Genomic DNA, 25,916 nt, shown 5'->3' on the forward strand with positions numbered 1-25,916 from the left:
CTACAGGTATGTGGTTGATTCTACTTTTTTTCATCTTCATACTTCTTTATGCCTTGAACGTGAACACGTGATGACTGGAAGTACAGCAGCTATTTCGCTATTGAGTCAAGACAGTGTGACAGGGAATAGCTGAGTCTAAAAATAGGTGTGGGGTCTTTCACTTTAGTCAGTCATTATTGAGCTCTGGGCTATTTACCTTTTCACTTTATGTTGGGTGAGTAAAGTAAAACCTTACATATTTGTATTATTGTTTATCTGGTATTCTGTTTATAGCAAGTAAACAAATTAGTAACTGATACAGTGGTAGAAAGAGCCCAGGAGAAATCTGAACCTTTTCTCCCCTGAGCCTTCTACTTGCCTAAATGGGTATTTCAAATGGGAACAATGAATTTTGAAATTCTTAACCCCTCTCCAACTTTCCAATTTTAATGTCTCGAAAGAGGTCAGGCATTGCTATGTCAAAGAAGTTGTTAAAAGCTTCAGACCAAAGAAACAGTTGATTATTAAGTGGCTTTGGTTCCAAACTTTAGTTGCACTACTAATCACCTGGAGGTAATTCTTGGGCCATAATCCTAAAGGCTCTGATTCAGTAGATTTAGTGTAGGTGGTCTATTTGACACTCTTTGAGAAACCACAGGAGGTTGCTTATATGGGGCTGGATCCCACTGTTCTTAACAGTGGGTGTACCCAGGGGACATTTAGGAACTTGCAGGAGCTGTTAGTATTCAATGAGTGGAGACTGGATGTGCTAAATCTTCTACAATGTGTGGAACAATTCTATGTAATAAAGAATTATTCCCCCAATTGAACCTCTTTTTAGAAATACTGGGCTAGAAGGCGGTTGGCGGAAAGTCTTTTTTATCCTTGGATTATGGAAAAAACTGTTGGTTTCCTCATGAAGTCATATAGGAACAACCCCTAAGGCTTGGGAAATGTTTAAGGCCTAAAAACCCTATAGATCCAAAAACAATCATAGAAAGTCAGACTTAGTCACCTACAACTCTGCATGTCAAGATGCTTAAATCATATATACAGTAGTATTGGGAGCATATTAACGTGGTTGATATATCTTGTGGTGGGATGTCTGGCAAGTAAGGTTAGAACCTATGAAGATGCTAAGACAGCCCTGCTGGAGTCTGTTTTTTTTTTTTTTTTTTGGAGTCTGGTTTTATCTCACTGAGAAAGCAGAGAGGTTAAGAATGCTCAGTTGCAGCCTCTCCTGTCTTCTTTCCAGCACCATTTTTCATCAAGCATACCCTCCTATCCCTCCCAAGTCATCAGAGCTGTGGGCAGGAAGCAGGAGGAGCCAGGTGCCCAGTGGTCCTGCATGATTGCTTATAGAAGCAGTGGGGATTCCTGCTCTGTAGCTGCCCGGGGTTGTCACTCAAAGCTTACTCAGGCCATAGTCCCTTTCATCTGGGTCACTCTCGTGTTTCCTCCATCGGCAACACAGGTGCTGGAATATCATGGTCATGTGGCTGAATATGATCAGAGGTGGGGGCAGAACGGGCCTTTCATGGAAAGTCATGATGAGCTGATACCTCTGGAACTTCCACACTTGATTGGATATTGATTTTACCTCAAAAAATGTATTGCTGAAAAAGAGACCAGAGAGAATCAAGTGAGAAACACTCTTGCTTTCTGCAACATCATGCTCCCCTCCTGCCTCAGTCTCCCTACTTCATTCCACGGGTTCTGAAGAAAGACCCTCTTACTTAAAGACAGCGATGAGGAGGTTGACCAGCAGGATGTTTGCCACTAGAAGGTAGCAGGCCATGATGGCCGGCACGATCCAGGCTCCTGTCTTGCAGGGAGGCAGTTGTATTATTTTACCATCCTCTCGAGTCTCATTCTGTCCACAGGGAGCTGGAGGAAGCAACACAGGCAAGATGTGAGAAATTGTGTGGCTCTGGGATTAAAATCATAGACTGATTTGAATGAGAGGGTTTTTTTTTTTTTTTAGATGAAGGAAAAAGACAGCCATCTCAAAACAAACATAAAAGACTTCCAGAAAAGCCTAAATAAACAAACAAAAGCTTCATGAATATCCCTAGGGCTGCCACTGCAGAGGGAACTCAGTTCTGCCAGTCTCCTGAGTTTGTCATCTGAAAGAGGCGGGTGGGGCCCCCTGCTGGCTGGCTGAGTCCCTGGGGCACCGGATCTCCCCAGGAATCCTGGTGAGGGCTTTCCAGAAGCTCAGGAGGGGCAGTCTCATTGCCCCATCATGTTACTTTCAAAATGTGCTGTGGGGCTCAGAAGCCGACAGCTGTAAGAGCAGCAACATCGAGAGACTATCGATTGCGAATTAACACCAGGGCAGCTGTTAATTGCTGCAAGAAACAACCCAGGGGCTCTGAGTTGAATGATTTGCTGTCTCAGTGTGGAAGGAGCGAAACAGGGCAGCACCTTGGGAAGTATTTAGGAGGACTGTCACTCAGTGCTCCTAATGGACGGCATTTCACGGGGAGGACGACGAGGGGCAATATGCTGGGACCCTGGAGCCTGTAGCCACCTGCTTTTTTTTTCCAGCAGCATTTCCATTCCAAAAATGTGCTTCTCAGGGCACAGGGAACAAAACCCAACTGCACTGAATAAACGAGCAAGTAGAGAAAAAGGAAAAATCTGGAGGTGGGGGTGAGGAGGAAAGTGATGTGTGGGACTTGGGTGAGCGTGAGTAATGTGCTAATGAGGCCTGCTTGGAGTTTCCGGGTGAATCCAGGGGAAAACAAATCCTTGACAAAGCTCCTCAGTGCTGCACAGACAACACAACCCGGGAAGTGAGTTGGTGCTGATGGCTGTGAGCGCCCAGGGTAGGTGAGGTCGCTTTCCTGTTCCAGCTGTCTTATGCCTGCTTTAGAACAGGGTCCTCTTGCATCTACTTGTGAAAGAGAAGCGGGGCGTGAAGCAGTCATAGCAATTGACAGAGGCAGCTTCTGGAGATCTGCTGGGAAAGTGTGCAAAGTTGACCGAGAATCTTGGCTGGAGGACTTGGAGGATGGAAGGGGAGTCCATTTCCTTCTCAGGAGTTCAGGTGGCTAGGTTCTGTGCTCTGCAGCTGTTCTCAGTCCTGACAGCACTAGGGATCTTTAAAAACTGCCAAGGCCCAGCTCCACCCCAGATAACTGAATCAGAATCTTTGAAGGTGGCCCTGGCATCAATATTTCTTTCAAAGATTTCCCCAAGTAATTCTCAGGTGCCACTAACGTGAGTCTACTAAGTTAAAATTAGGCTGGAAAAATTCTGTGATTTTTGATATGCTCTCAGGTCCAAAATACATCTTCTCAACTTATGAGGGTTTTAATAATATCAGGTCACCAAGACTCTGTTTTAATGGCCAGGAAAAGATGGCCAAAGTGTTTCCTTTGGATGCGCCTGCAAGAGGGTCAGGTGTAGATGGAGTCGGGTGTTCTCAAAGAGCTGGCATCTTTTTTGTTGTTGGCAGTTGTGTCACTACTGACCCAAGACAGCTCAGTAAGGGGTCCTGATAATTTCCTCCTCTGGAATGAAAACCCAGTGATAGAGGCCCTCGCTGACTCCAGGATGAAGCCCAGACTCCGAGGGTAGTTAGCTTGGTACCATCTCTTGCCACTTTCTACCTCTCCCTCTGAGCACAAACTAGACCAAATTTTTGAAGTTCCCAGAAATGTCATGCTCTCTCTTACTTCCTGATTTTTAGTCATGCTTCCAAAAAGCCCTTCTGACACCTTGCTCCAATACTCCCATGCTTCACCTGGGTGAATCCTAGTCATTCTTCAGTGCTCACTTAGCTTTTGGCTAACTTTCTGCTCCTTTTCAACCAGGACTGGGATAGGTATTGACAAAGATCCTCTACTTGACCTAACTTGACTCAGGCTCTTCTGTGGCCTCAATCTGTGCACTTCCACATTTGTCTCTGCATTTGCCCAATTTTAGCAAGAATTCTGCTAAGTACCTTTAGCCAGAATCCCCATCCTCAGTATCTGATCACCATCAACGTTTGATCACATTCCTCATCCTCCACTGTCCTCCATCTGAAGTGTAATCAGCCTGGCCTGTCTTCAGTAAAAATACATTAGGTCAGGTAAGCCAGAAGCCCCCTTACTCCTGATGTTCCCTCTTAGTGATCTTCCATCCACTGACCCACACCTTGCGCCTGGCTATCAACTTCCCTTTTATTCTTCACTCAGAGTCAAACTCAGTCTCTCTCTTCTAGTACAGAATTTCATTGCAGTAGCCCCCTTGAACAAAGTCTTCCTTTACCAAATGTCATGAATAATTTTTTCTGTAGTAATTCTGTCTTCCTTATAATCCCAGAGCTCCCTTTGTTTGCCCCTTTGGCAGGGGTGGGGTAGGGGTAGGGGTAGTGGGGGCTTCTCAGTACTGTATCACTGTTGCCAATTTACTGGTCTGTGTGTCCAACATAGGATTCCCACTGGGAACATATCTCTTCATGGTTTCCCATCACCCAGCTCAGTCTATACACACAGCACATTCACACACATCCACATGTGAAAACTGTTTGTTGAGTGACTAAAGGAGATCATTAAATACAGTTTGCTTGCTGAGCACTAACATCTGCCACAGCTCTGCAAGTCTACTCATCTTGGACAGTTCTAGCTCTAAGCAGTCGCTGGTACCTTTTTCCTTAGGTCGTTTCCAGAAATCCTACCTGTCACCTGGCAAGAAAGCTTCTCATGCTCAACCAGATGCCTGGGTCTCTGATACCCACTTGGCTGTAGGCCTCATGGACTAGCTCACTTTGCTTTTCTCTCCTCAGCAAAGCTTAGGATCCCTACCCATCCTACCTGCTTCCTCCCAGCTTGACCTCTTTTGGGGCTGTCAGACCAGGGCTACCCTTTTCTTCGGCTTCTGCTCAGATCTCTATGTGGAAGCCGACAAAGAGCAGCAGAAAGAACGGCTTGGGGTAAGGGGCAAAGTGTACATAGTTTTTACAAGTATGATCCCTATCTCTATTTAATGTCATCTTGCAATCTCCCTTTACATTCTGGGAGAATGTAAAATAAACTTGTGACGGGCAGGACTCATCCATCTTTTGACCTCATATTTATGTATTCATTTTTGGCCACACAACATGCAGGATCTTAGTTCTTCAACCAGGGATGGAACCTGCATGCCTTGCATTGGAAGCTTGGAGTCTTAACTATTGGACGGCCAGGGAAGTCCCACTGACCCCATATTTAGTGAAGATGCAGTCACTTCCTCCAGCAGAGAAAAAAAACTTTCTTCTAGCCTAGAGGAAAAAATCAGTGAGAACAGTAGGTGCTTCCTAGTTTCAGGTGGCCTGTGCACATTTCCATGAGTCTTCCGATAGTATCATTAACATGTCTCTGGATCTCTGCTTGGTTTCCCTACTAGTTACAAAGTTGGACGAACTCATCATCTTTATATAAGATTTGCTTTGATGTCATTATAATTGGCTCTGGGAACTCTCTGACAATCCTGTGAATATTGATTTATTCCACCTTCTCCCAATTTTTTTCCATCCTGCCTTTATAGAATGGTAGTATTACTTCAGTAGTTAGAAACATGGCATTTTAATTCAGCATATCTGGATTCAAATCCTGATTCCACCATTTTAAAATAATGCTATGTAAGCTTACTCCATGAACTTCAGCCTTCTCATCTATAAAAGCGTAGTAGCATATATGGGGGAGATCGTCAAGATCTTTAAATGAGATAGTGTTGGAGAGCACTTACCTTAGTATCTAGCACACAGCACTTTAACACCAACAGTGATTAACATTAGTTGGTGTCATCATTGACTATTTTTGTAGTTAATAGACTTGAAGCTTCTCAAGATTAGGGACTATGTCTTAATGCTCTTTATTTTGCAATCACTAAGCATAGCACTTATTCTACAAACACTCGTTGAGTGGTTATAATAAAAGAGATGCTGGGGGGTTAAAGAGACAGTCCCTGTTGCTAAGGAACTTACAGTTCAGTAGGCGGCACAGAAAGGGAACAGACTTCACATTGACTGGGTGACAGGAACACTGCTAGGGGCTCTGAAGAAGCAGAACTGCCTTAGCCCCTCTAGCCTGAGTGACACCAAGCAGGCTGCTGGCCAGGATCAGCCCTAAGGACCATCATCTAGCTTCTACAGCAACAAGGGCAGAATGAATGAATTAGACGGTCTTTGTGACAGCGATGATGATAATAAAAATGAATCAGTAAGAAACAGCCTTCATTTGGTAAAACCAGCAAAGAGGCAGTAAACATTATATGCAGCAGTTAGTGCCAAACATTGCTTTGTAATGGCTCCTAGCCATGTCCTTGCTCAGAGTATTTATCTGTACTAGAAGGTGCTATGACTCAAACTTACAGATGTCTACCACGGATGAAGATGAATGAGGTGCCTTAAGGCAGGACAAGCAGCAGATTTTAGGATGGAGAATAAGTTATCTGGACTGTAAAATGGTCCCAACCAGTATCTGGGGTTCATATTCCGAGGGAAACACTCCAGGGCACATAAACCCAAGATGGCACATGGGTGGGTGTTTGGGAATACGTGGGCTGGTAGCCCCCACTGCACCTCCTCCTTCCTGCTTAGAACCTGACATGAGTGGTTTTTCTCCCAACCCTTTTGCAAGAAATGACAAGTTGTCACCTTCCTCTTTGTTGGCGACAGTCAGTGCAGAGTGTCTCCAGTGCAGCAGTCCACAACCTTTTTGACACCAGGGACTGGTTTTATGGAAGACAGTTTTCCCACAGACTGGGGTAGGGGATGGTTTTTGCATGATTCAAGCACATTACATCTATTGTACACCTTGTTTCTATTATTATTACATCAGCTCCACCCCAGATCAACAGGCATTAGATCCCAGAGGCTGGGGACCATTGCTCTAGAGGATGGTTCCACCTGCCTGGTAAACATTTCCCCTTCCTCTGGTAATGGCATCCTGGTTTCCCTTTGTGGAACTGTCCCTCTCCTACTCACAGTCCAGAAGTTTGGGTGAAATGAGCTGCAGTTCCATCTCAAGGAGATTTAGCCATGTATTTTATCCCCTGATGGCAGTGATTGGTTCAAGGATGTGATCCTAGCCTGACCAATAAGAACCAATGAGCATAAGGCTTGAGATTTTTGCTGGGACTCATATTAAAGAGAAGTTCTCTTTTTACATTGCAGTGTAAGTCTACCAAGGGAAGAGAGCCGGCCCAGGAGTGACTCCATCATAGAGAAGAGAAACAGATTCACAATTCAGTCATGCCTAAAACCAGAATTCTTCAGTTATATGAACCATAAAATTCCTTTTTTCCTTAAGTCAGTTTGAATTGGGTTTCTATCACTTGCAGTGAGTCCTGGCTAATAAAATCACACTTGCTTCCCTGTTCCCTGTCCACAATAATTAAAGATGTTGACATTTTGTGTATGCCACGCCTGGGAGGCTGCACTGGGGCCTTGGAGTAGCATGAAGAGACTGGAAGGGGCAACTGGGAATGTGAAATCTGACCTGACATCAAGGTTGAGTCACAAGTTTGGGGTTTTATGGAACAACAGACTGGTTCCAAATAGGAAAAGGAGTACGTCAAGGCTGTATATTATTACCCTGCTTATTTAACTTAGATGCAGAGTACATCATGAGAAACACTGGGCTGGATGAAGCATAAGAATCAAGATTGCCAGGAGAAATATCAATAACCTCAGATATGCAGATGACACCACCCTTATGGCAGAAAGTGAAGAGGAACTAAAGAGCCTCTTGATGAAACTGAAAGAGGAGAGTGAAAAAGTTGGCTTAAAGCTCAACATTCAGAAAACAAAGATCATAGCATCCGGTCCCATCACTTCATGGGAAATAGATGGGAAAACAGTGGAAACAGTGACAGGCTTTATTTTTTTGGGCTCCAAAATCACTGCAGATGGTGATTGCAGCCATGAAATTAAAAGATCCTTACTCCTTGGAAGGAAAGTTATGACCAACCTAGATAGCATATTCAAAAGCAGAGACATTACTTTGCCAACAAAGGTCCATCTAGTCAAGGCTATGGTTTTTCCAGTGGTCATGTATGGATGTGAGAGTTGGACTGTGAAGAAAGCTGAGCGCTGAAGAATTGATGCTTTTGAACTGTGGTGTTGGAGAAGACTCTTGAGAGTCCCTTGGACTGCGAGGAGATCCAACCAGTCCATTCTGAAGGAGATCAGCCCTGGGATTTCTTTGGAAGGAATGATGCTGAAGCTGAAACTCCAGTGCTTTGGCCACCTCATGTGAAGAGTTGACTCATTGGAAAAGACTCTGATGCTGGGAGGGATTGGGGGCAGGAGGAGAAGGGGACGACAGAGGATGAGATGGTTGGATGGCATCAGTGACTTGATGGACGTGAGTCTGAGTGAACTCCAGGAGTTGGTGATGGACAGGGAGGCCTGGCGTGCTGTGATTCATGGGGTCACAGAGAGTTGGACATGACTGAGCGACTGAACTGAACTGAACTGAGGAGCCAAAGGCTCTGTTGCTGTTTTTCTCTAGCAAGTATAGAAAGCATGAGAGGTCTACACTGGTCAAAGCTCAATTGTCCAACTGGGGCCTCTGACTCAAACTAATGGTACAGATTTTACTTATTATCACGTCAGTAGGGTAAACACACTTGCGAAACTTTGGCCAAAGCTTCCAGTTACTCCCAAAGTGAATAAAACCCTGTTCTAGAAACTGATCATAGATAGATTAGGCCACAGAAGGCCTAGGGTGAGGGTACAGATACAGAGTGGGGCACTTACATCTATGCCAAATTATGGCCAAATTAGAAGGGATGAAACATCTGAGAATTCAGGTTCTCTATGGTTTATCTATGTGGATCACATTGGCATATCACAAGGCAGAAAGCTGAAAGTGCATTGATAGGAAGTTAAATGGATGACTGGACTCCAGAATGAGAGGTTGTGTAGTCATAACCAACCAGATTATGCAGGTGAGAGTAAGAAAGTCCTCCCTTTTCTCTACATGTTCTGGAGTGGCTGGAAGGTCTTTTTTTTTTTTTTTTTAAATCATAGATAAATTTTTATAACAGCCAAAATAAAAGTCAACAGCATCCCTCACTAGAATGAAAGGCATGGGGAAAATTGCTTTTGTCTGTTTAGTTCACTATGGCAGCCATAACGTTGCCTGGCATATAGAAGATGATCAATAAATATTTGCCAAAAGAATGCGGGCAGGAATATCACATACTGTACATTTAACTTGCAATACCAGGCATTTCTGTAAGGGTTATAGGTGATCAATTTCACTGGGTCAGTATCTGTTTTCCTATTTACTTCAAGATCTTAAGGGCCACCGTGACCTGCTAATATGAGATGGTTCCTATTAAGGGCAAAAAGCTAAAAGAGGGGAAAAACATGGATGTTTGGTTATTTGTTTTTGCTATTAACTTGCAAAGGGTCATGCCTGACATTGGTAAAGTCTATAGCAAGTCTCCCTTCTGAATGCTATTGTATAAATCTCATGGCACAGCAGCCGTAACACCCCATCTTAAACTCACGGCAGACATTGCTAATCATCATGGTACTCTTCTGTCAGGTGGAAGCCTTGGGATCCTTTTTAAGGCAAAACTCCCAAAAGCACACCAATCAACTGACACTGACACAAGAAATGGGACCTTCCTCGTAGTTCCTTAAAAAATGAGCAAATGAGGTCTTGGTCAAAGATAATTTCCATGCCTCTTTTCAGGATCCTCCTTTTGCCCACTTGGCTTGGCCTTTGCCCAAACTATATTACTTTGAAGTTGCCCAGGAACACAAAAGGGTCAAATTAGACATTCTGCTATTCTCAGACCCTGACATTTTTGATGAAAGGCCACCTACATACGTCCTGGGCTACTTGACACTGACTGCTGCCCATTTTGAAAGACAACTTTTAAAATGGATGCTTCTGTAGGAACTGCTGATCTTAGTTCATTATTTGGGATCATCAAAAGTGAAGGGCAGTAGAAATTTGGAATAAACACCTGTGGAAAGCACAGCACGTGCTGGCCTCTGTGCTGGGCACTTCACATCAGCCATTACACTTAAAGCTTCCTGGCATGTCCGTAACAGAGGTATTACCCTTCCAGCTGTGGAAACATGCCCTGAGCAACGAAATGCCTTACCCAGGATCACACAGCTAATAAGGGATAATGCCAGAACCATTCATTTATTCATCCAAAAAAATAATGAGTTCCTCCTCTGTGCCAGTGGGAATTGGTTCTGGAGATGCAATTACGAATGAAGCAGAAATGGGTCCTCCTCCTCTCTGACCCCAAAGCCTGTATGTATTCCTCGCTATTTCAAATGGCCTTTCCAACGTAATAAAGCTAGTGATCACCTGTCACAAGCTTCAAGGAAAGGTCCTGTGCTATAAGCTTTACTTACATCACTTGTTTTGATCTTTATAATACTCTAACATGATCAATTTTACTGCCCCATTTAAAGGTGAAGGAGTGAGGCTCAGAAAGCCTTAGTACCTCTGTCAGTATTTCAAAGTCAGTAAGAACAGGGTCAGGATATCCATGAAAACTTGCTCAACTAGTCTCTTATCTCTGCTTTTGGAGAAAGAACCAACATGGGGTTGAGAGGAATCTCAACTGTGAACAAATGTAAAGACAGACTGATACACATCTGAATGTTTCTTGCTTTCATTAACACAAATAATAGTCCAAGCTGTTCAGATCAGGTAACACATGTATGGAACACTAAAATGCAAAGTGTGAAGAAAAAAATCTGATTCATATAATAGGTATCAGGTTCTGGTATCCTTGTCTCAAAGATGGACACTTGCTCTTTTGATTTTACTCTGTAAGGCATGGAGGAAAGAAGCATTTATTTACTTAATACATACATCATATTGATTTCAAAAGAGCATGAGAAATTCGAAATGAAACACAAGTATTTGATAAAATGAATATCATGTTTAAAAATATAAAGAAAAAGGATATTTCAAGAAGATAGTCTCTTTCATACATGGCTGAAGAAATGCCTCAATCAGTTCAGTTCAGTTCAGTTCAGTTCAGTCGCTCAGTCATGTCTGACTCTTTGTGACCCCATGGACTGCAGGATGCCAGGCCTCCCTGTCCATTGCCAACTCCCGGAGACTACCCAAACTCATGTCCATTGAGTCGGTGATGCCATCCAACCATCTTATCCTCTGTTGTGCCCTTCTCTGTCTGCCCTTAATTTTTCCCAGCACCAGGGTCTTTTCCAATGAGTCAGTTCTTTGCATCAGGAGGCCAAGGTATTGGAGTTTCAGCTTCAACATCAGTCCTTCCAATGAACACCCAGGACGGATCTCCTTTAGAATGGACTGGTTGGACCTCCTTGCAGTCCAAGGGACTCTCAAGAGTCTTCTCCAACACCACAGTTCAAAAGCATCAATTCTTCAGTGCTCGGTTTTCTTTCTAGTCCAACTCTCACATCCATACATGACTACTGGCAAAACCATAACCTTGACTAGACGGACCTTTGTTGGCAAAGTAATGTCTCTGCTTTTTATTATGCTGTCTAGGTTAGTCATAACTTTCCTTCCAAGAAGTAAGCATCTTTTAATTTCATGGCTGCAGTCACCATCTGCAGTGATTTTGAAGCCCCCCAAAATAAAGTCAGCCGCTGTTTCCACTGTTTCCCCATCTACTAAGTGATGGGACCAGAAGCTATGATCTTAGTTTTCTGAATGTTGAGCTTTAAGCCAACTTTTCACTCTCCTCTTTCACTTTCATCAAGAGGCTCTTTAGTTCCTCTTCACTTTCTGCCATAAGGGTGGTGTCATCTGCATATCTGTGGTTATTGATATTTCTCCTGGCAATCTTGATTCTTGTGCTTCATCCAGCCCAGTGTTTCTCATGATGTACTCTGCATATAAGTTAAATAAGCAGGGTGACAATACACAGCCTTGATGTACTCCTTTTCCTATTTGATATCAGTCTGTTGTTCCATGTCCAGTTCTAACAGTTGATTTCTGACCTACATATAGGTTTCTCAAGAGGCAGGTCAGGTGGTCTGGTATTCCCATCTCTTTCAGAATTTTCCACAGTTTGTTGTGATGCACACAGTCAAAGGCTTTGCCATAGTCAATAAAGCAGAAATAGATGTTTTTCTGGAACTTTCTTGCTTTTTCGATGACCTAGCGGATGTTGGCAATTTAATCTCTGGTTCTTCTGCCCTTTCTAAAACCAGCTTGAACATCTGGAAGTTCACAGTTCATGTATTGCTGAAGCCTGGCTTGGAGAATTTTGAGTATTACTTTACTAGCATGTGAGATGAGTGCAATTGTGCGATAGTTTGAGCATTCTTTGGCATTGCCTTTCTTTGGAATTGGAGAGTGAAAACTGACCTTTTCCAGTCCTGTGGGCACTGCTGAGTTTTCCAAATTTGCTGACATGTTGAATGCAGCACTTTCGCAGCATCATCTTTTAGGATTTGAAATAGCTCATCACTTCCACTAGCTTTGTTCGTAGTGATGCTTCCTAAGGCCCACTTGACTTCACATTCCAGGATGTCTGGCTCCAGGTGAGTCACGAAGATCTTTTTTGTACAGTTCTTCTGTGTATTCTTGCCACCTCTTCTTAATATCTTCTGCTTATGTTAGAGCCATACCATTTCTGTCCCTTATCGAGTCTACCTTTATACGAAATGTTCCCTTGGTATCTCTAATTTTCTTGAAGAGATCTCTAGTCTCTCTCATTCTATTATTTTTCTCTATTTCTCTTCACTGATCACTGAGGAAGGCTCTCTTATCTTTCCTTGCTATTCTTTGGAACTCTGCAATCAAACGGATTTATCTTTCCTTTTCTCCTTTGCTTTCTACCTCTCTTCTTTTCACAGTTATTTGCAAGGCCTCCTCAGATAGCCATTTTGCTTTTTTGCATTATAGCTTATTCCAAATCATAGGCAATGGAATAAAGAGCTTAGTTGAAGGTATGACTACATTTATCCGATTTTTTTTTTAAAAGAAAGGATTTTCCACTAAAATTCCATCTTGGAAAGATAAGGAGACAAAGAAGATTTCTCCACCTTATTTTGAAAATCCACAGTTTGACATGGAGGATTTAGAATACCATTAGCACAGCCCCTATGGCTTACTCCAAGGAATTAAGACTTACATAGCCCTGCTTTTTTGGTCTGTTTTTTCTGACACAATGCTTTTCTGGGCAAGAGAACTAGAGATGCCTCCTTTCGTATAGCTATATCTATCTAGAAGGGCTTCCCTCATAGCTCAGTTGGTAAAGAACCCACCTGCAATGCAGGAGACCCTGGTTCAATTCCTGGGTCAGGAAGATCCTCTGGAGAAGGGACAGGCTACCCACTCCAGTATTCTTGGGCTTCCCCTGTGGCTCAGTTGGTAAAGAATCTGCTCAGCTGGTAAAGAGGGAGATCTGGGTTCAATCCCGGGGTTGGGAAGATCCCCTGGAGAAGGGAAAGGCTAGTATTACCCCTCCAGTATTCTGGCTTAGAGAATTCCACGGGCAGTCTAGAAGGTTCCTGATCCAAGAGTTCTAGATAGCAGTAAATCCAGGCAGAAGTCTTCTTTATGGAAGAAAGGGGGTCTTTCTGTTTCTTTCAATAGGCTACAGCCAATGTCCTCTAGGAAAGGAGACCAGGGAAAGAAGATATAATTGAAAACCAGGTAAGCACAACTTCGTAGAGTTGAAATCACTACCCACCAGCTCTGCGTTTTACTTCTTTTGTGGTTCTTTTCCCTTCCCCTAGCCTATACGATAGGCAAGTTGGTAGTGACACAGTACAAAGGCAACCATGAGAAAGGCGTAAGAGGCGGCCTGGGCTCCTTCATCTGTGAATGGAGGGACTTGGACTATTGACATCCTCTCCAGTGTGATGTCCACACAACTCAGAAAGTCCAAGATGACTGTAGGGTACAGGAACAGGGCATTAAGTAGTGCTGAACTGGACAGTGAGATAGTCATGACTTTTTCAAGCCCGTCTACATCTTCCAGACACCATCAGACAGAATGCATCAGTTTGAGGATAATATTTCTTTAACGCTTCCTTCACATTTGCTAAGCTTCCTTTTTAGTAAAGACTTGCCGGGCGGAAGGCCCAAGTCTTTTAGTAAAGACTTGCTGGACAGAATTTCATAACAAGGTGGTGTTTTCATTCTGTTTATTTTATGGTCATTTTCTATTACATCAAATCACACTGAGGTTTCAACTTATGGCCACGATTTAAATTTTTAAAAATAAATTAATTTAGGTTTTGAAATTGAGTTAACTTAATTCAAAATATTACAGAGTGGACAGATGTTACAACACAGTGAATGGTTTATGGGACTAAATAAAGGTTGGGAAATGCTGGATGATTTCTAAGCCCCATCTAGTCCAGACATTTTCTTACTCTACGAATCTAAGAAAAGAAACAGAAGACCAGAATAAGCCCCAGACTGGATTATCTATCTCAGGAGCTAACTTATAAAAGGCCACTTACAAAAGCTGTATCCTTTTCATTCCTATCAGAAAAGCAAACAAATAACTAGGCCCCATTGCATGGATATAGAAGCCAGACACCACCAGGAGGGAAAAGAAGTCACTGATGACACAGCCTCTAATTTGAGAGGGTTAGGGTTACACATGCTCAGCTTTCAGCTATTTAGGGAGCACAATTAAATTAATAAGCTTTTGTTTTTTAATCCAGTGAATTAGAAAGCTAAGGTATGTTGTGTGTGAATTACAGGCAGGGGAGGGGGGAGGTAGGGAACATCCAGCGCCCTCCATTATCTTCGTTCTGTGTTCTAGCTATTTTTAAATTTATTCTTTACTTTAGAGACAACTGTCATTTACTTGCTGTTATTTAAGAAGGATTCAAAATTCATTATTTGCAGTCAGGAATTACTATCAAAAGATCCTGTACAAAACTTGCTGGGAAAGGACGTGTACCTAGACTTGCTGTTTACATGTCAGCGGGTCTGTTGTCATGATGCAGCAAATTGATTGCATTAATAGCTCCAATTTCTCTCCCACTGTATCCAACCTCCCTTGCCATGTGATTTGATAGTTTTATTTCTCGGACTAAACAGGCAAGTTCTATTTCCTTGCCCCTTGGTTCCTTGTCCCCGAGTTTCAACATGTGAGTTTCTTTGGCCACGGGGATGTCAGCAAATGTGACCCATACAGAACTTGAAAACACCCTTGAGTGTTTTTCTTTCCATTCTTCCACTTCAGTCATCACCACGAGGAACATGCCTGAGCCAGCCTGCTGGAGAATGAAACACAGGACCCTCTGGTCCTAGTTACTTCTGTTGTTTGAGCTGAGGTTGTATTTGGATCAGCTGCCAGCCAGCTGACCCCTTGGCACATTCCCAAGCCTAGTCAAGACAGAAGAATCATCCAGGCAACCCACAGGCTACTGAGCTCAATAAATGCCTACAGCTTTATGCCACTGCCTTCTGGAGTGGTTTGTCCTACAGCATTATCAATAGATAATATCAACATCTGTTGTCAATAGATAATGTCAAAGACGCCTGATATACACGTTCCACTCCCCTGGCCCTGCTCACAGCTAGAAGAGGTAGCCCTAGGTCTCTCGGGTTGACAAAGCCTTTTCCTAATTTCTTCACCCTCCTCCCTTAATTCAGGCCACATCCCATCATTGCCCAGGGAGCAGGTCCCACCATCAACCAAGGGGCAAGGAGCCAATTCACTGAATGACCAATGGCTAATCAGACTTGGTTTTTAGAAATTAAACTGAACAGGGAGATCAGCTGGGTGCTCTGTGGCGACCTAGGGGGCTGGGATGAGGGGTGAGGTGGGAGGGAGACTCAAGAGGGAAAGTATATATGTATATATATCGGTGATTCACGTTGCTGTACAGCAGAAACTAACACAACATTGTAAAGCAGTTATTCTCCAATTAAAAATAAATTTTAAAAATTAAACTGAGGTGCAGAGACTTTAGTTAGATGATGAAGTAAAGTCGCTCAGTCATGTCTGACTCTGAGACCCCATGGACTGTAGCCTACCGGGCTCCTCTGTCCATGGGATTTTCCAGGCAACAGTACTGGAGTGGATTGCCATTTCCTTCTCCAGGGGATCTTAATTAACTGGAGATCATACAGTCAGACCAAGTTGAGTCATTTAAAAGTAAAGCAAGCCATCTGAGAGGAAAGGGTAAGAAAGGGAGGAAGGAAAGAGAAGCAAGAGCCAGACAGGAAGAGAGGAGGAGAGATGACTGATGGATTGAGCCTGGAAATAAGTAGACAGAAAAGCAGTCGAGTGGCCATGTCTTCAGATTCTGGCTTCCCAAAACCACTTCCAGCTTCATTTCCAGTCAGCTTACGTCATGCTTTGCTTCCTGTCTTTGAATGTTCTTGAGGTTTCCTCTTAGACACTTACAGTCAATCCTTATTTAATCTGAGTGGGTTTTGTTTTCTTGCGAGCAACGTTTCTCTAGTTGAGGACACAGCGATAAACCCCTCAGAGAGGAACAGCTTCTCAGGCTGGTAGTTTCATCAGAGCAGGCCCAGATCCAGTGTGCTGGGGGCTCATGGTAATTAGGAGGAGCCCCAGCGAGAGCGAGGAAAGGGGCTCAGGGAGGGGTTGGAAGGATGGAAATATAAAGCACTTAAGTTTCAATTTTACTGAGGGCTCTTCTCACTCTCTTGGATATCTGCCTAAGCAAAATAGGATTAGACAAGCTTCTTTCTTCATCAAACCGAAACCAAAAACATTCAGAGAAAAAAGTCAAATATACGATTTACTCTCCCAGAATTTGTGCTACGTCCACCTCCACTGTAACTCTTGGCTGTGACATTCTCATCCCGATTCCTCTTGCTTCACGGACACCCTGTCCAGAGCTCTGAGGACAGAAGCAGGTGTCCCTTCCAGCCCATGCGCAGGGAGTGGGACTCCCTCCTCATTACCTTGACTTACCTTGGGTGGGTCCATTCCACCGAGCCACCATGCCTCACAGTAAGGAATACGCTTCTTGCTCTTGTTTAAAGACGGACTGCATAATTTTTCAGAACCCCACACATCTGTCCTGCTGGCCATAGGAAGAGGGAAGAGCCAGGGCCTTCCTCCAGAGGGAGTGTCTCATGAAAAGAAACCAGCAACCTGGCATCAGGGCTCTTTGGGCTGAGAAGGACTGGTCACCAATCTTTCAGGCCAGGCTTTGCTATCTCTGTGTATTTCATCAGGAATACTAGGCTGGACCAGCTCCACAGAAATGATCTATGGCTCCTGCCGACTCCCATCAGATTGCACCCCCAGAGTTACAGGACATTAAGGGAAACAATCAATGTGGCCCCTACCATTCAGGAATGCATTTGCAAGCAAACACAAGCTCCTGCTGACATTATTTACAAATCCCCTGGGAAGTGACAGATAACAGAAGAAATCCATTTGTACTCAGACCTCATGCTCCTGGCTCTGTCTGAGAGTGGGCCTGTCCTCCCTATACTGCCATCTGGATCCCGGACTCTGCTCTCTCCCTTTTCACTTGAAGGCCCCTCTGCCTGCTTGTCTGTTTACTGCAGTTAATAAAATGTGAGCATCTCATACTTCAACTCCTGCTCCTCAAACAAAGACTCTGGATCATAGTTAGTTCATGTTCTACTTAAACCTCAACTGCTATGGGTGGGCTCAGATTCCAGCGCCCATCACTTGCTGTCATGTGACTAGGAGTCCTGCTGAGGCAGAATAGAAACATTATCATTATAACAGGAGAGTTGGATGACAGTAGACCCTTGTATAGTGGGCTAACAACTTTCTTTCCCAGAGCAACACTGGCACACATCAGTGAAAACAAACACTTTTATCTTGAAAAGTTTACCTGTTAAAAATAAGAAACTTGGATGTTGATCAAGTGGAGAAGCAGGGTGGGGGGTGCATAGAGAGGAGCAAGATGGGAAAGGCACTTTGCTCTGAATTGTGGTTTGAATATTTTCAATAACATCCTTGTATGTTTCCTGTTTTGGAATCTACCTATCAGTGACCCATCTTATTTAAGCATTCTTTGAAGTTACTAGACATAAGCTACTAATCTCAGTGAGCTCAGTTGGAGTCCCAGGTCTGATATTTGCCATCTATACACTATTGAGTAAGTCAATGATTAATAAAATGTCTGAGGGTGATAAAATCATACTATTAATAGAAATAATATTAATAATGATGATGGTACATGCCTAGATCTCATCACTCATTCCACAAGTATTTATGAATCCCCTACGATGTGCCAGACACTGTTCTAAGTGCTTGGGTTACACCAGTGAATGAAGCATCAAAGGTCCCTGCCCATCTTCAGCTTGCATTGAGAGAGGTGGTAGGTAGGCAGAAAATAAATAATAGCATCATAAATAAGTAAGCTAAGTGGCATTGTAGAAGGGGATAAGTGCTGTAGAAGTAAGGCAGGGCCAGAAGGATCAAGAGGGCATGTGGGTGCCTAGGAATGGCAACGAGAAGGTGAAATGGGAGCAGACTCCAGTCTTGGATCAGGGAGTTGGCTAAGAAGCAGTCTGGGGAGAGGGTGTCTGAAGCTGCAGGCAGGGCTAAGGCAAAGGCCCTGGGTCATAAGCACTCCTGCTGTGTTCTAAGAACCAGGACTGAGTCTGATAATTTAATATAGAAAGGAGCAGAGAATAAAGAAGAATGCTAATGGTTGGAGGGAGGATGAATGTCCTGTTTGGGTCTATGGAAGGGTCTCCCAGGATCCAATCAGGTCATGATAAGGTATTGCTATTTATTGTTAATTCTTATTGGTTTATACTAAAGCAGCTGAGTAATCCCCCCTCATCTATTCTGGCTACTGCCTGACAGTTTTTTCATTTATTCAGTAAGCCTTTTCTTCATCACTTCTGTTTTTCCCAAGAGACCCTCAAAGCCCTTAAGTGAGGACTTTCTAGGTGGTGCCAGTGGTAAAGAACCTTACTGCCAGTGCAGGAGACACAAGAGACAGAGGTTGGATCCCTGGGTTGGAAGATCTCCTGGAGAAGGGCATGGCAACCCGCTCCAGTATTCTTGCCTAGAGAATCCCATGGACAGAGGAGCCTGGTGAGCTACAGTCCATAGGGTTGCAAAGAGTCAGAAACAACTAAATTGACTTAGCATGCATGCCCTTAAATGAAATAGGGGCCAACCCTCTGTCCCCAGGCGGTGGACTAAAGGGAGCTAAACCCTGGTCCTTCACAGTCTGCAGTGGTAGCTCTCAGACCCCCTCTGTGTTCACCACCATAAAGAGATGGAGCGCTAATGAAAACAGGTGCCCGGGCTCACTCTTTCAATCCTAACCACGTCAACAGTTATTCTGCCTTTATTGGCCAAACAAGCAGCCTGCTGAGGGAAAGCTGATTTGAGCAAAATCAACTTTTATAGATAGAAGAAGTCCTCACAGTATGAGTCTTGGGAGAGGTTATTATAATGACTTCAGAACACAATCCAAGCTTTTCTCATCGCTGCTTAAAACCCTCAGTAGTGGCTCTTAGTGCAAACTATTCGCTGTACCTGCTGTGTCAATGAACAGTAAGCTTAGGGACAGGCAAGGATCCTCTGTTTCTTAAGTATCTTAACCTTTCTTGGGGCAGGAAACCTAACCAAAAGCTGTAGTCACAGTTAGTCTGAAAAACTTCTAGACAGTTTTATTCAAAAGTCTGTCTATCTATCACAAGGCATATGCAAAGAAAGGGTGGGTTTCTCATTTCTTTTCTTCATGAAAATAGGAAGGTTGCTACCTCTTTTTAAATGAAATAGATGGTTTATATAAAATCTCTATTTATCTCCTGTACCTAGACAAAACCCCCCACACACACCAAAGATGCTGTTTTTTTCCCACAAGTGATCAACTGAGTTGACGATGTTGATTCAAGTATTTGAAAATTAGATGGCTTCACTTTGTTATCACACAAAGTACAAGCTAATGACATGTGAAAAACATATGATATTCTTTTTAAAGGCCTTCCCAATTTTTCTAAGCGTATGCTTCATGCAGTATCTCAGAGGAGGCATTTCCTTTGGCCAAATTAAACTGAATAGACCTGTGGGAAAATCTGAAAACTAAACCACAAAGCAATATAAAATGGCTAGTTTCTGAGTCCTACACAGAAAGGAAACAAGTTGGGCTTTTTCTACTATATCTCTTGCCTAATTGTGAAACAAAGGATGTTCTCTGGGTTCTGGTGGACCAGCTTGTGGGTTGCAACTTGGGAAGTTTGTAACCGAATGTTCTTTCTTTCTCTGTATTTTATACAACTATTTCATAAAAAGAGAATGGTTAATGTGCAGACTCTGGGCTGTTTGCTCAATGATAAGCATATATGTGTGCACACCCCCGCCCCCACCTGGAGGGAGAGTGGAGAGAAGAGGAGGGAAAGCTAAAGAAAGTTATGGGGTAAAATCCAGCTTGACTGCTAAGTTAGTTAACAAGATACAAAGGAACAGTCTCCTATATGCATTTAATGTACCACCTGCTGCTGCTAAGTCACTTCAGTCGTGTCCCACTCTCTGCGACCCCATAGACAGCAGCCGGTCAGGCTCCCCCATCCCTGGGATTCTCCAGGCAAGAATACTGGAGTGGGTTGCCATTTCCTTCTCCAATGCATGAAAGTGAAAAGTGAAAGTGAAGTCGCTCAGTCGTGTCCAACTCTTAGCGACCCCATGGACTGCAGCCCACCAGGCTCCTCTGTCCATGGGATTTTCCAGGCAAGAGTACTGGAGTGGGGTGCCATTGCCTTCTCCCCTAGCTACAACCAAATCCCAGTGTAAGATGCAATTCTACTGAAGACTATATAAAACCAACGTCCAGTGGATTGAGTGAGATCATTGTTCCTTGAGGGCACAATAGGACATGTCTACTTGAACCGACATAAGGCAGATGGCCCGGATTTTCACTACAGCTTTTCAAAGAACAGGTTGATGTGGGTCTGATGAAACAAGCCTCAAACTCAAGTATTAATAAAACAAGCATTTTTATAGCAGACAACTGTGGTTACGAACACCCTAGAGATGGGTGTATCAGATTCCACGTCAGATACCTTCATATATATTAGCTCACTTGTCATGGTAATAAACAATTTTTTAAAAAGATTATTAAGATTATGGAGGCTGTTTATAAGACAAAATGGTGGAAACCCTGACAGGAACACTTTAGAACTTCCCACCCATTCATTTATTTATTTTTTTTAAATTTCATTTGAAAACCAGTTCAGAAAACACTTGCTATATTTCAGGCATTATTTTGCATGCTTTATAATTTTCAGCTCATAAAAATATGAAAAAAAGAATAAGGTGGTGTTTTAGCTCAAACAGCCATAAAACAAAATACCATAAACTGGGTGGTTTAAAAAACAGATAACTCTCACAATTCCAGAGGTTAGTAAGTCCAAGATCAAATAGCCAGCTTATCTGGTTCCCCAGTGACAGCCTGGCTTCAAATGGCTACCTTCTCACTGTGTGCTCAGAAGGCAGAGAGAGAAGAAAGATCCCTTCAGTCTCTCCTTATAAGGGCACTAATCCCATCACGAGGGTCCCACCCTTGTGATCTCATCTAAATCTGATTACCTTCCAGGCCCCAGTGCAATCACAATGGGGCTTAGGGATTCAACCTATAAATTTCGGAGGGGACACAATTTAGTCCACATTAGTTAGATTCTTTTATGTCCATTTTACAGGTGAGTAAACCAAGGCAACAAATAGGCAAGTGAATTGCCCAAAGACACACAGCTAGTAAGAGACCTCAGAGCCTGGATTCAAACCTAAGATTTCATCCTCTTAACTACAACATTGTTATTTTTCATGGTGATGGAGTTGAGAGTTACATTAGAGTCATGAAGGTTTTTATGCCCAGACATCTGTATTTATACTGTCTTTGTTTCGTTCTTTTGTCTGGGTCAGTGGCTCTCAAATGGTGATGTTCATAAATAATACTCTTCATGTTATAAAAACTTTTCAGAGTAAATTGAACCAGACGTGATTTTAGGCCAACATGCTTATTTTAGAACCACATCTGTGTGGATAATACATTCAGTGTGAATGGAAAAATGTATATTTATCACCACAAATATAATGAAAGAATTGGAAAACCCAGGTTTTATTTTATTTATTGTTCAATGGTACCTTTGAAAATGAGTAAACTAATATTCTTTGGAAGGGGTATGAATAATTCCAGGCCCGAAAGCATCATTTAGCTTCAACCCACAGGCTTAAAGACTCAATTTAAGCCTTCCATAGGTCTCATTTATCCCAGTTAACTGTGTAAACAGTCTGCTTTTTACCCATGGAAACAGAGATCTCTCCATTTCACTAAAGTGTGTAAATGGGCCCAAGAATAAGCAGCTTTCTTAGGTATAGCTATTTGCATCCACCATGACTGATAGCTTCATTTAACACAGTAGTGTTGGGTTTGCAGTAGGATTTCTGCTGAGAAGAGGCTGAGGGCCAACCCAAAATAATGTATAATCAAGGAACAAAGCCAAATCTTGTTAGCTGCTCTGTGTTATAAAGGATAGTCTATTATTTCATGTTACTAGGTGAGTGAAGGAATTGGTTATACTGATGGTTGCCATGGATATGCACTGCTCCAGCTGGTTCCAGATTACAGCAGGAACCAGTGATGTCAAGTTGAGGAATATCCAATGACGGGATCTGGCTTTACTAACTGGTGGAAGCCTGTATGTCAGCATCTGAGATCAACAGATGTTCACAGTCATGTTTACGTGCTTCTGAATGCAAAAGAATTGCCATTGTTATGGCAGGTACAGGCCCAAGTGGACAGAGTGGTGCCAGTGATATAGTCACTGCGGCCACTGCAGTTAAATTAAATTATTTAATTTAAATAATTAAATATTCATATGAATTAGTTAATATTTTTTTATACTTATGCCTGTTTGGGCTTGGCTCTAGTCTAAATTAAATTTCCACAGAACTGACCCAGAATATTGATCCACAAACAATGGTTCATGGGCCTTAATTTGCTCTATTTTGAGAGTTAAAGAGATAAACAGGCTTTCATATTTTTGTAGATCTAGTGATCTGAATTATTTTATACTCAAGATTGAAATTACTTTAGATTCTTGGACTCTTTACTTGTGTAGAATCTTCTTGCTAAACAATCCATAGCTAGCTAGCCTAAGATATTGTACATGTAAAAATAAAACTGCATTTTAAAATATTCTATAATTCAGACTTTTCTAATTTGATTCACATGATAGTTAAGATTAGAAGAGTTTTAGATATTATTAAATGACACTTTAAAAAGTTAATTTGCTGGATAGCAACAGTGGCTAGGTTTTTCTTCTTTGCCTAAGAGATTCTGGGTGCAAATTAAATAGATGGAGTATTGGACAATTCTGACATGACCACTGATTGTTCAACAGAGTAGATCCAAGCACCAAATGTCCACTGAATGGTCAGTCAATCATTTAAGAGTAGGAACAAGCTGTTGCTGCTGCTAAGTTGCTTCAGTCGTGTCCAACTCTGTGCGACCCCATAGACAGCAGCCCACTAGGCTCCTCTGTCCCTGGGATTCTCCAGGCAAGAATACTGGAGTGGGTTGCCATGTCCTTCTCCAATGCATGAAAGTGAAAAGTGAAAGTGAAGTCGCTCAGTCGTGTCCGACTCTTAATGACCCCATGGACTGCAGCCCACCAGGCTCCTCTGTCCATGGGATTTTCCAGGCAAGAGTACTGGAGTGAGTTGCCATTGCTTTCTCCGGAACAAGCTAACCAGTTACAAATAAAATACTTGATTCCAAATATCTCCAGCATAGAAACATCTTAAATACCTTCTATAATGCATCTTCTAGTCTTTCACATTCTTTTTCTCTCCTTTTGCTCCATTATCTTTCATCTGTCTTTTATTTACTTATTCTTGAAGTAATTACGAGGTCAGTTTTCTACTCCATCAGAATAACAACTTCATTCATTTTGAGCTGTCCAGAAAATGCAATGTCCCTTTCTCATGTATCCTTCCATTGCAAAGTCCTGAGGATCTGTACTGAGGTTTGACAGGAAAAGCCTTTCCTCTCCAGAGTACTGAAATGCAGTGAAAGCTTATCTCAGTTCAGATTCTGTCACATCACATCTGCAAATACAAGAGAGGCAGGGAGCACTGGGTCCAGGCCCCAGGGCCAGTCAGCCTGAGTTCAAATCCCAGCGCTGCCGTTTATTGGCTGTGTAAGCTTTGGCAGGTCACTTAAATATCTCTGAGTCTCCGTTTCCTCAACTATAAATTGGGTGATTATCATACCTACCTCAAGAGTGTTGATGCAAAGATAAATGACTTGTTGATATGTGTAAAACTTTAGATAGCGCTGGGCGCACAGTATGCATTCAGTAAGTGTTGGCCATGTCTGTAAGAGGCCCTCTAGCCACAAGGCTTTTAGCCCAGACTCTTCAGCCAGCTGCCAGAGTTCAAAGTCTAGCTCTGCCTGTCAAAATAGCCACGGACTTTAGGCAATTTACTTATTAGGTCGAACCACATGAAATTTCTGAGAGTAAACAATTTTGACCTATAAAAATGGCAATTTCATAGTTCAGTCTAACATGTACATAATATTCTCTGTGACTCAGTTTCCTTATCCCTTAGAAATAAGGGCAATAATCCTATCTCAGGGCTTTCCAGGTGGCTTGGTGGTAAAGAATCTGCCTGCAGTGCAGGAAACTCAGGCTCGATCCCTGGGTTGGAAAGATGCCCTGGAGAAAGAAATGGCAACCCACTCCAGTATTCTTACCTGGGGTACCCCATGGACAGAGGAGCCAGGCAGGCTGTAGTCCATGGGGTTGCAAAGAGTTGGATACAACTTAGTAACTAAACAACAACAACAATCCTACCTCATAGACTGTTTATGGGGAATAACTGAGTGAGCACTTGCAAACGATGACAGTGCCTGATTACAGACAGTGCTATTCCAGTTTTGACTATTATTATTTTTATTACCCTCACATCTCATTACTACTTGACACAAACTTTTCCCAAGAATAGTCTGCTTCTATCAATCAGCCTTTCCGTCTTGCCTGCAAGGCCCTTTTCCTTCTTCAAAGCTTGGTCTCAATTCATCTGATTGACATGACCACTCTATTCCCTCCATCTCTACCATGTCTCTTGGCATTTGTTTATTCACTAAGGACAAGATGTTTTGTATCAGCTGACAATGGTTTCCATATAGTCTTTGTTTTCTTCATATATTGACCCTAGAGTATAAGGGTCCAAGAAAGATATGACATTTCTTCTGTTTTAATTGTATCTTTTCATATGATGAGCATTTTTATATCTTAAGAAAACTATATTTTTTTTAATGTGGGACTCCTAATGTCTTCCTATGTTTTTTAAAGGGACAAAAAAAGTTGAATAACTTTAGATTTATAGAAAAGTTGCCAGGATAGTATAGAGAATTTCTGTATACCCTTGACCTAGTCTCCTCTAGTATAAGTCTTACACAACTACTGTGCTTTTGATGAAATGAAGAAATGTACATTGGGATGTTACTGCTAACTAAACTCCAGGCTTGGGTCAATATTTGATCAATTTTCTGCAAATGTCTTTTTTCTCTTTCAGGGTCCCATCCAGGATGCTACGTTGCATCTGGTCATCAAATCTCCTTAGTCTCCTGGTTTGTGACAGTTTCTCAGTCCTCTTGTGTTTTTTTTTACTTTTTTTCCCTTGTTTTTTTAATGACCTTGACACTTTTGAGGAATACTGGTCAGGTGCTTTGAAGTATATCACTCAATTTGATTTTGTCATATATTTCTCCCCTCCTGATTAGACTGGAGTTAAAGAATTTGGGGAAGAATTCCACAAAGGCTTCAAAGCTATGTTTTTTCCAGTAGTCATATATGGATGTGAGAGGTGGACCATAAAGAAGGCTGAGAGCCGAAGAATTGATGCTTTTGAACAGGGGCATTGGAGAAGACTCTTGAAAATCCCTTGGACTGCAAGGATATCCAACCAGTTAATCCTAAAGGAAATCAGTCCTGAATATTCATTGGAAGGACTGATGCTGAAGCTGAAGCTCCAAT

General features: G+C 42.6%; 1 protein-coding gene across 11 annotated transcripts in view; it reads right to left on the reverse strand.

Annotated features, from left to right (window-relative positions):
• The window catches only part of TRPM3 (transient receptor potential cation channel subfamily M member 3), a 608,518-nt gene that overhangs the window by 21,203 nt on the left and 561,399 nt on the right, over positions 1–25,916 (reverse strand). For all 11 annotated transcript variants that reach the window (XM_005683743.3, XM_005683729.3, XM_005683725.3 and 8 more), the window contains 2 exons: positions 1,716–1,866; positions 1,396–1,595 (listed from right to left, as the gene is read on the reverse strand). In XM_005683743.3, coding sequence (XP_005683800.2) covers positions 1,396–1,595; positions 1,716–1,866 — 351 coding nt within the window. The remainder of the gene's footprint in view (positions 1–1,395; positions 1,596–1,715; positions 1,867–25,916) is intronic.

Source organism: Capra hircus, chromosome 8 (genome assembly GCF_001704415.2).
Source record: "Capra hircus breed San Clemente chromosome 8, ASM170441v1, whole genome shotgun sequence".
NCBI lineage: Eukaryota > Metazoa > Chordata > Mammalia > Artiodactyla > Bovidae > Capra > Capra hircus.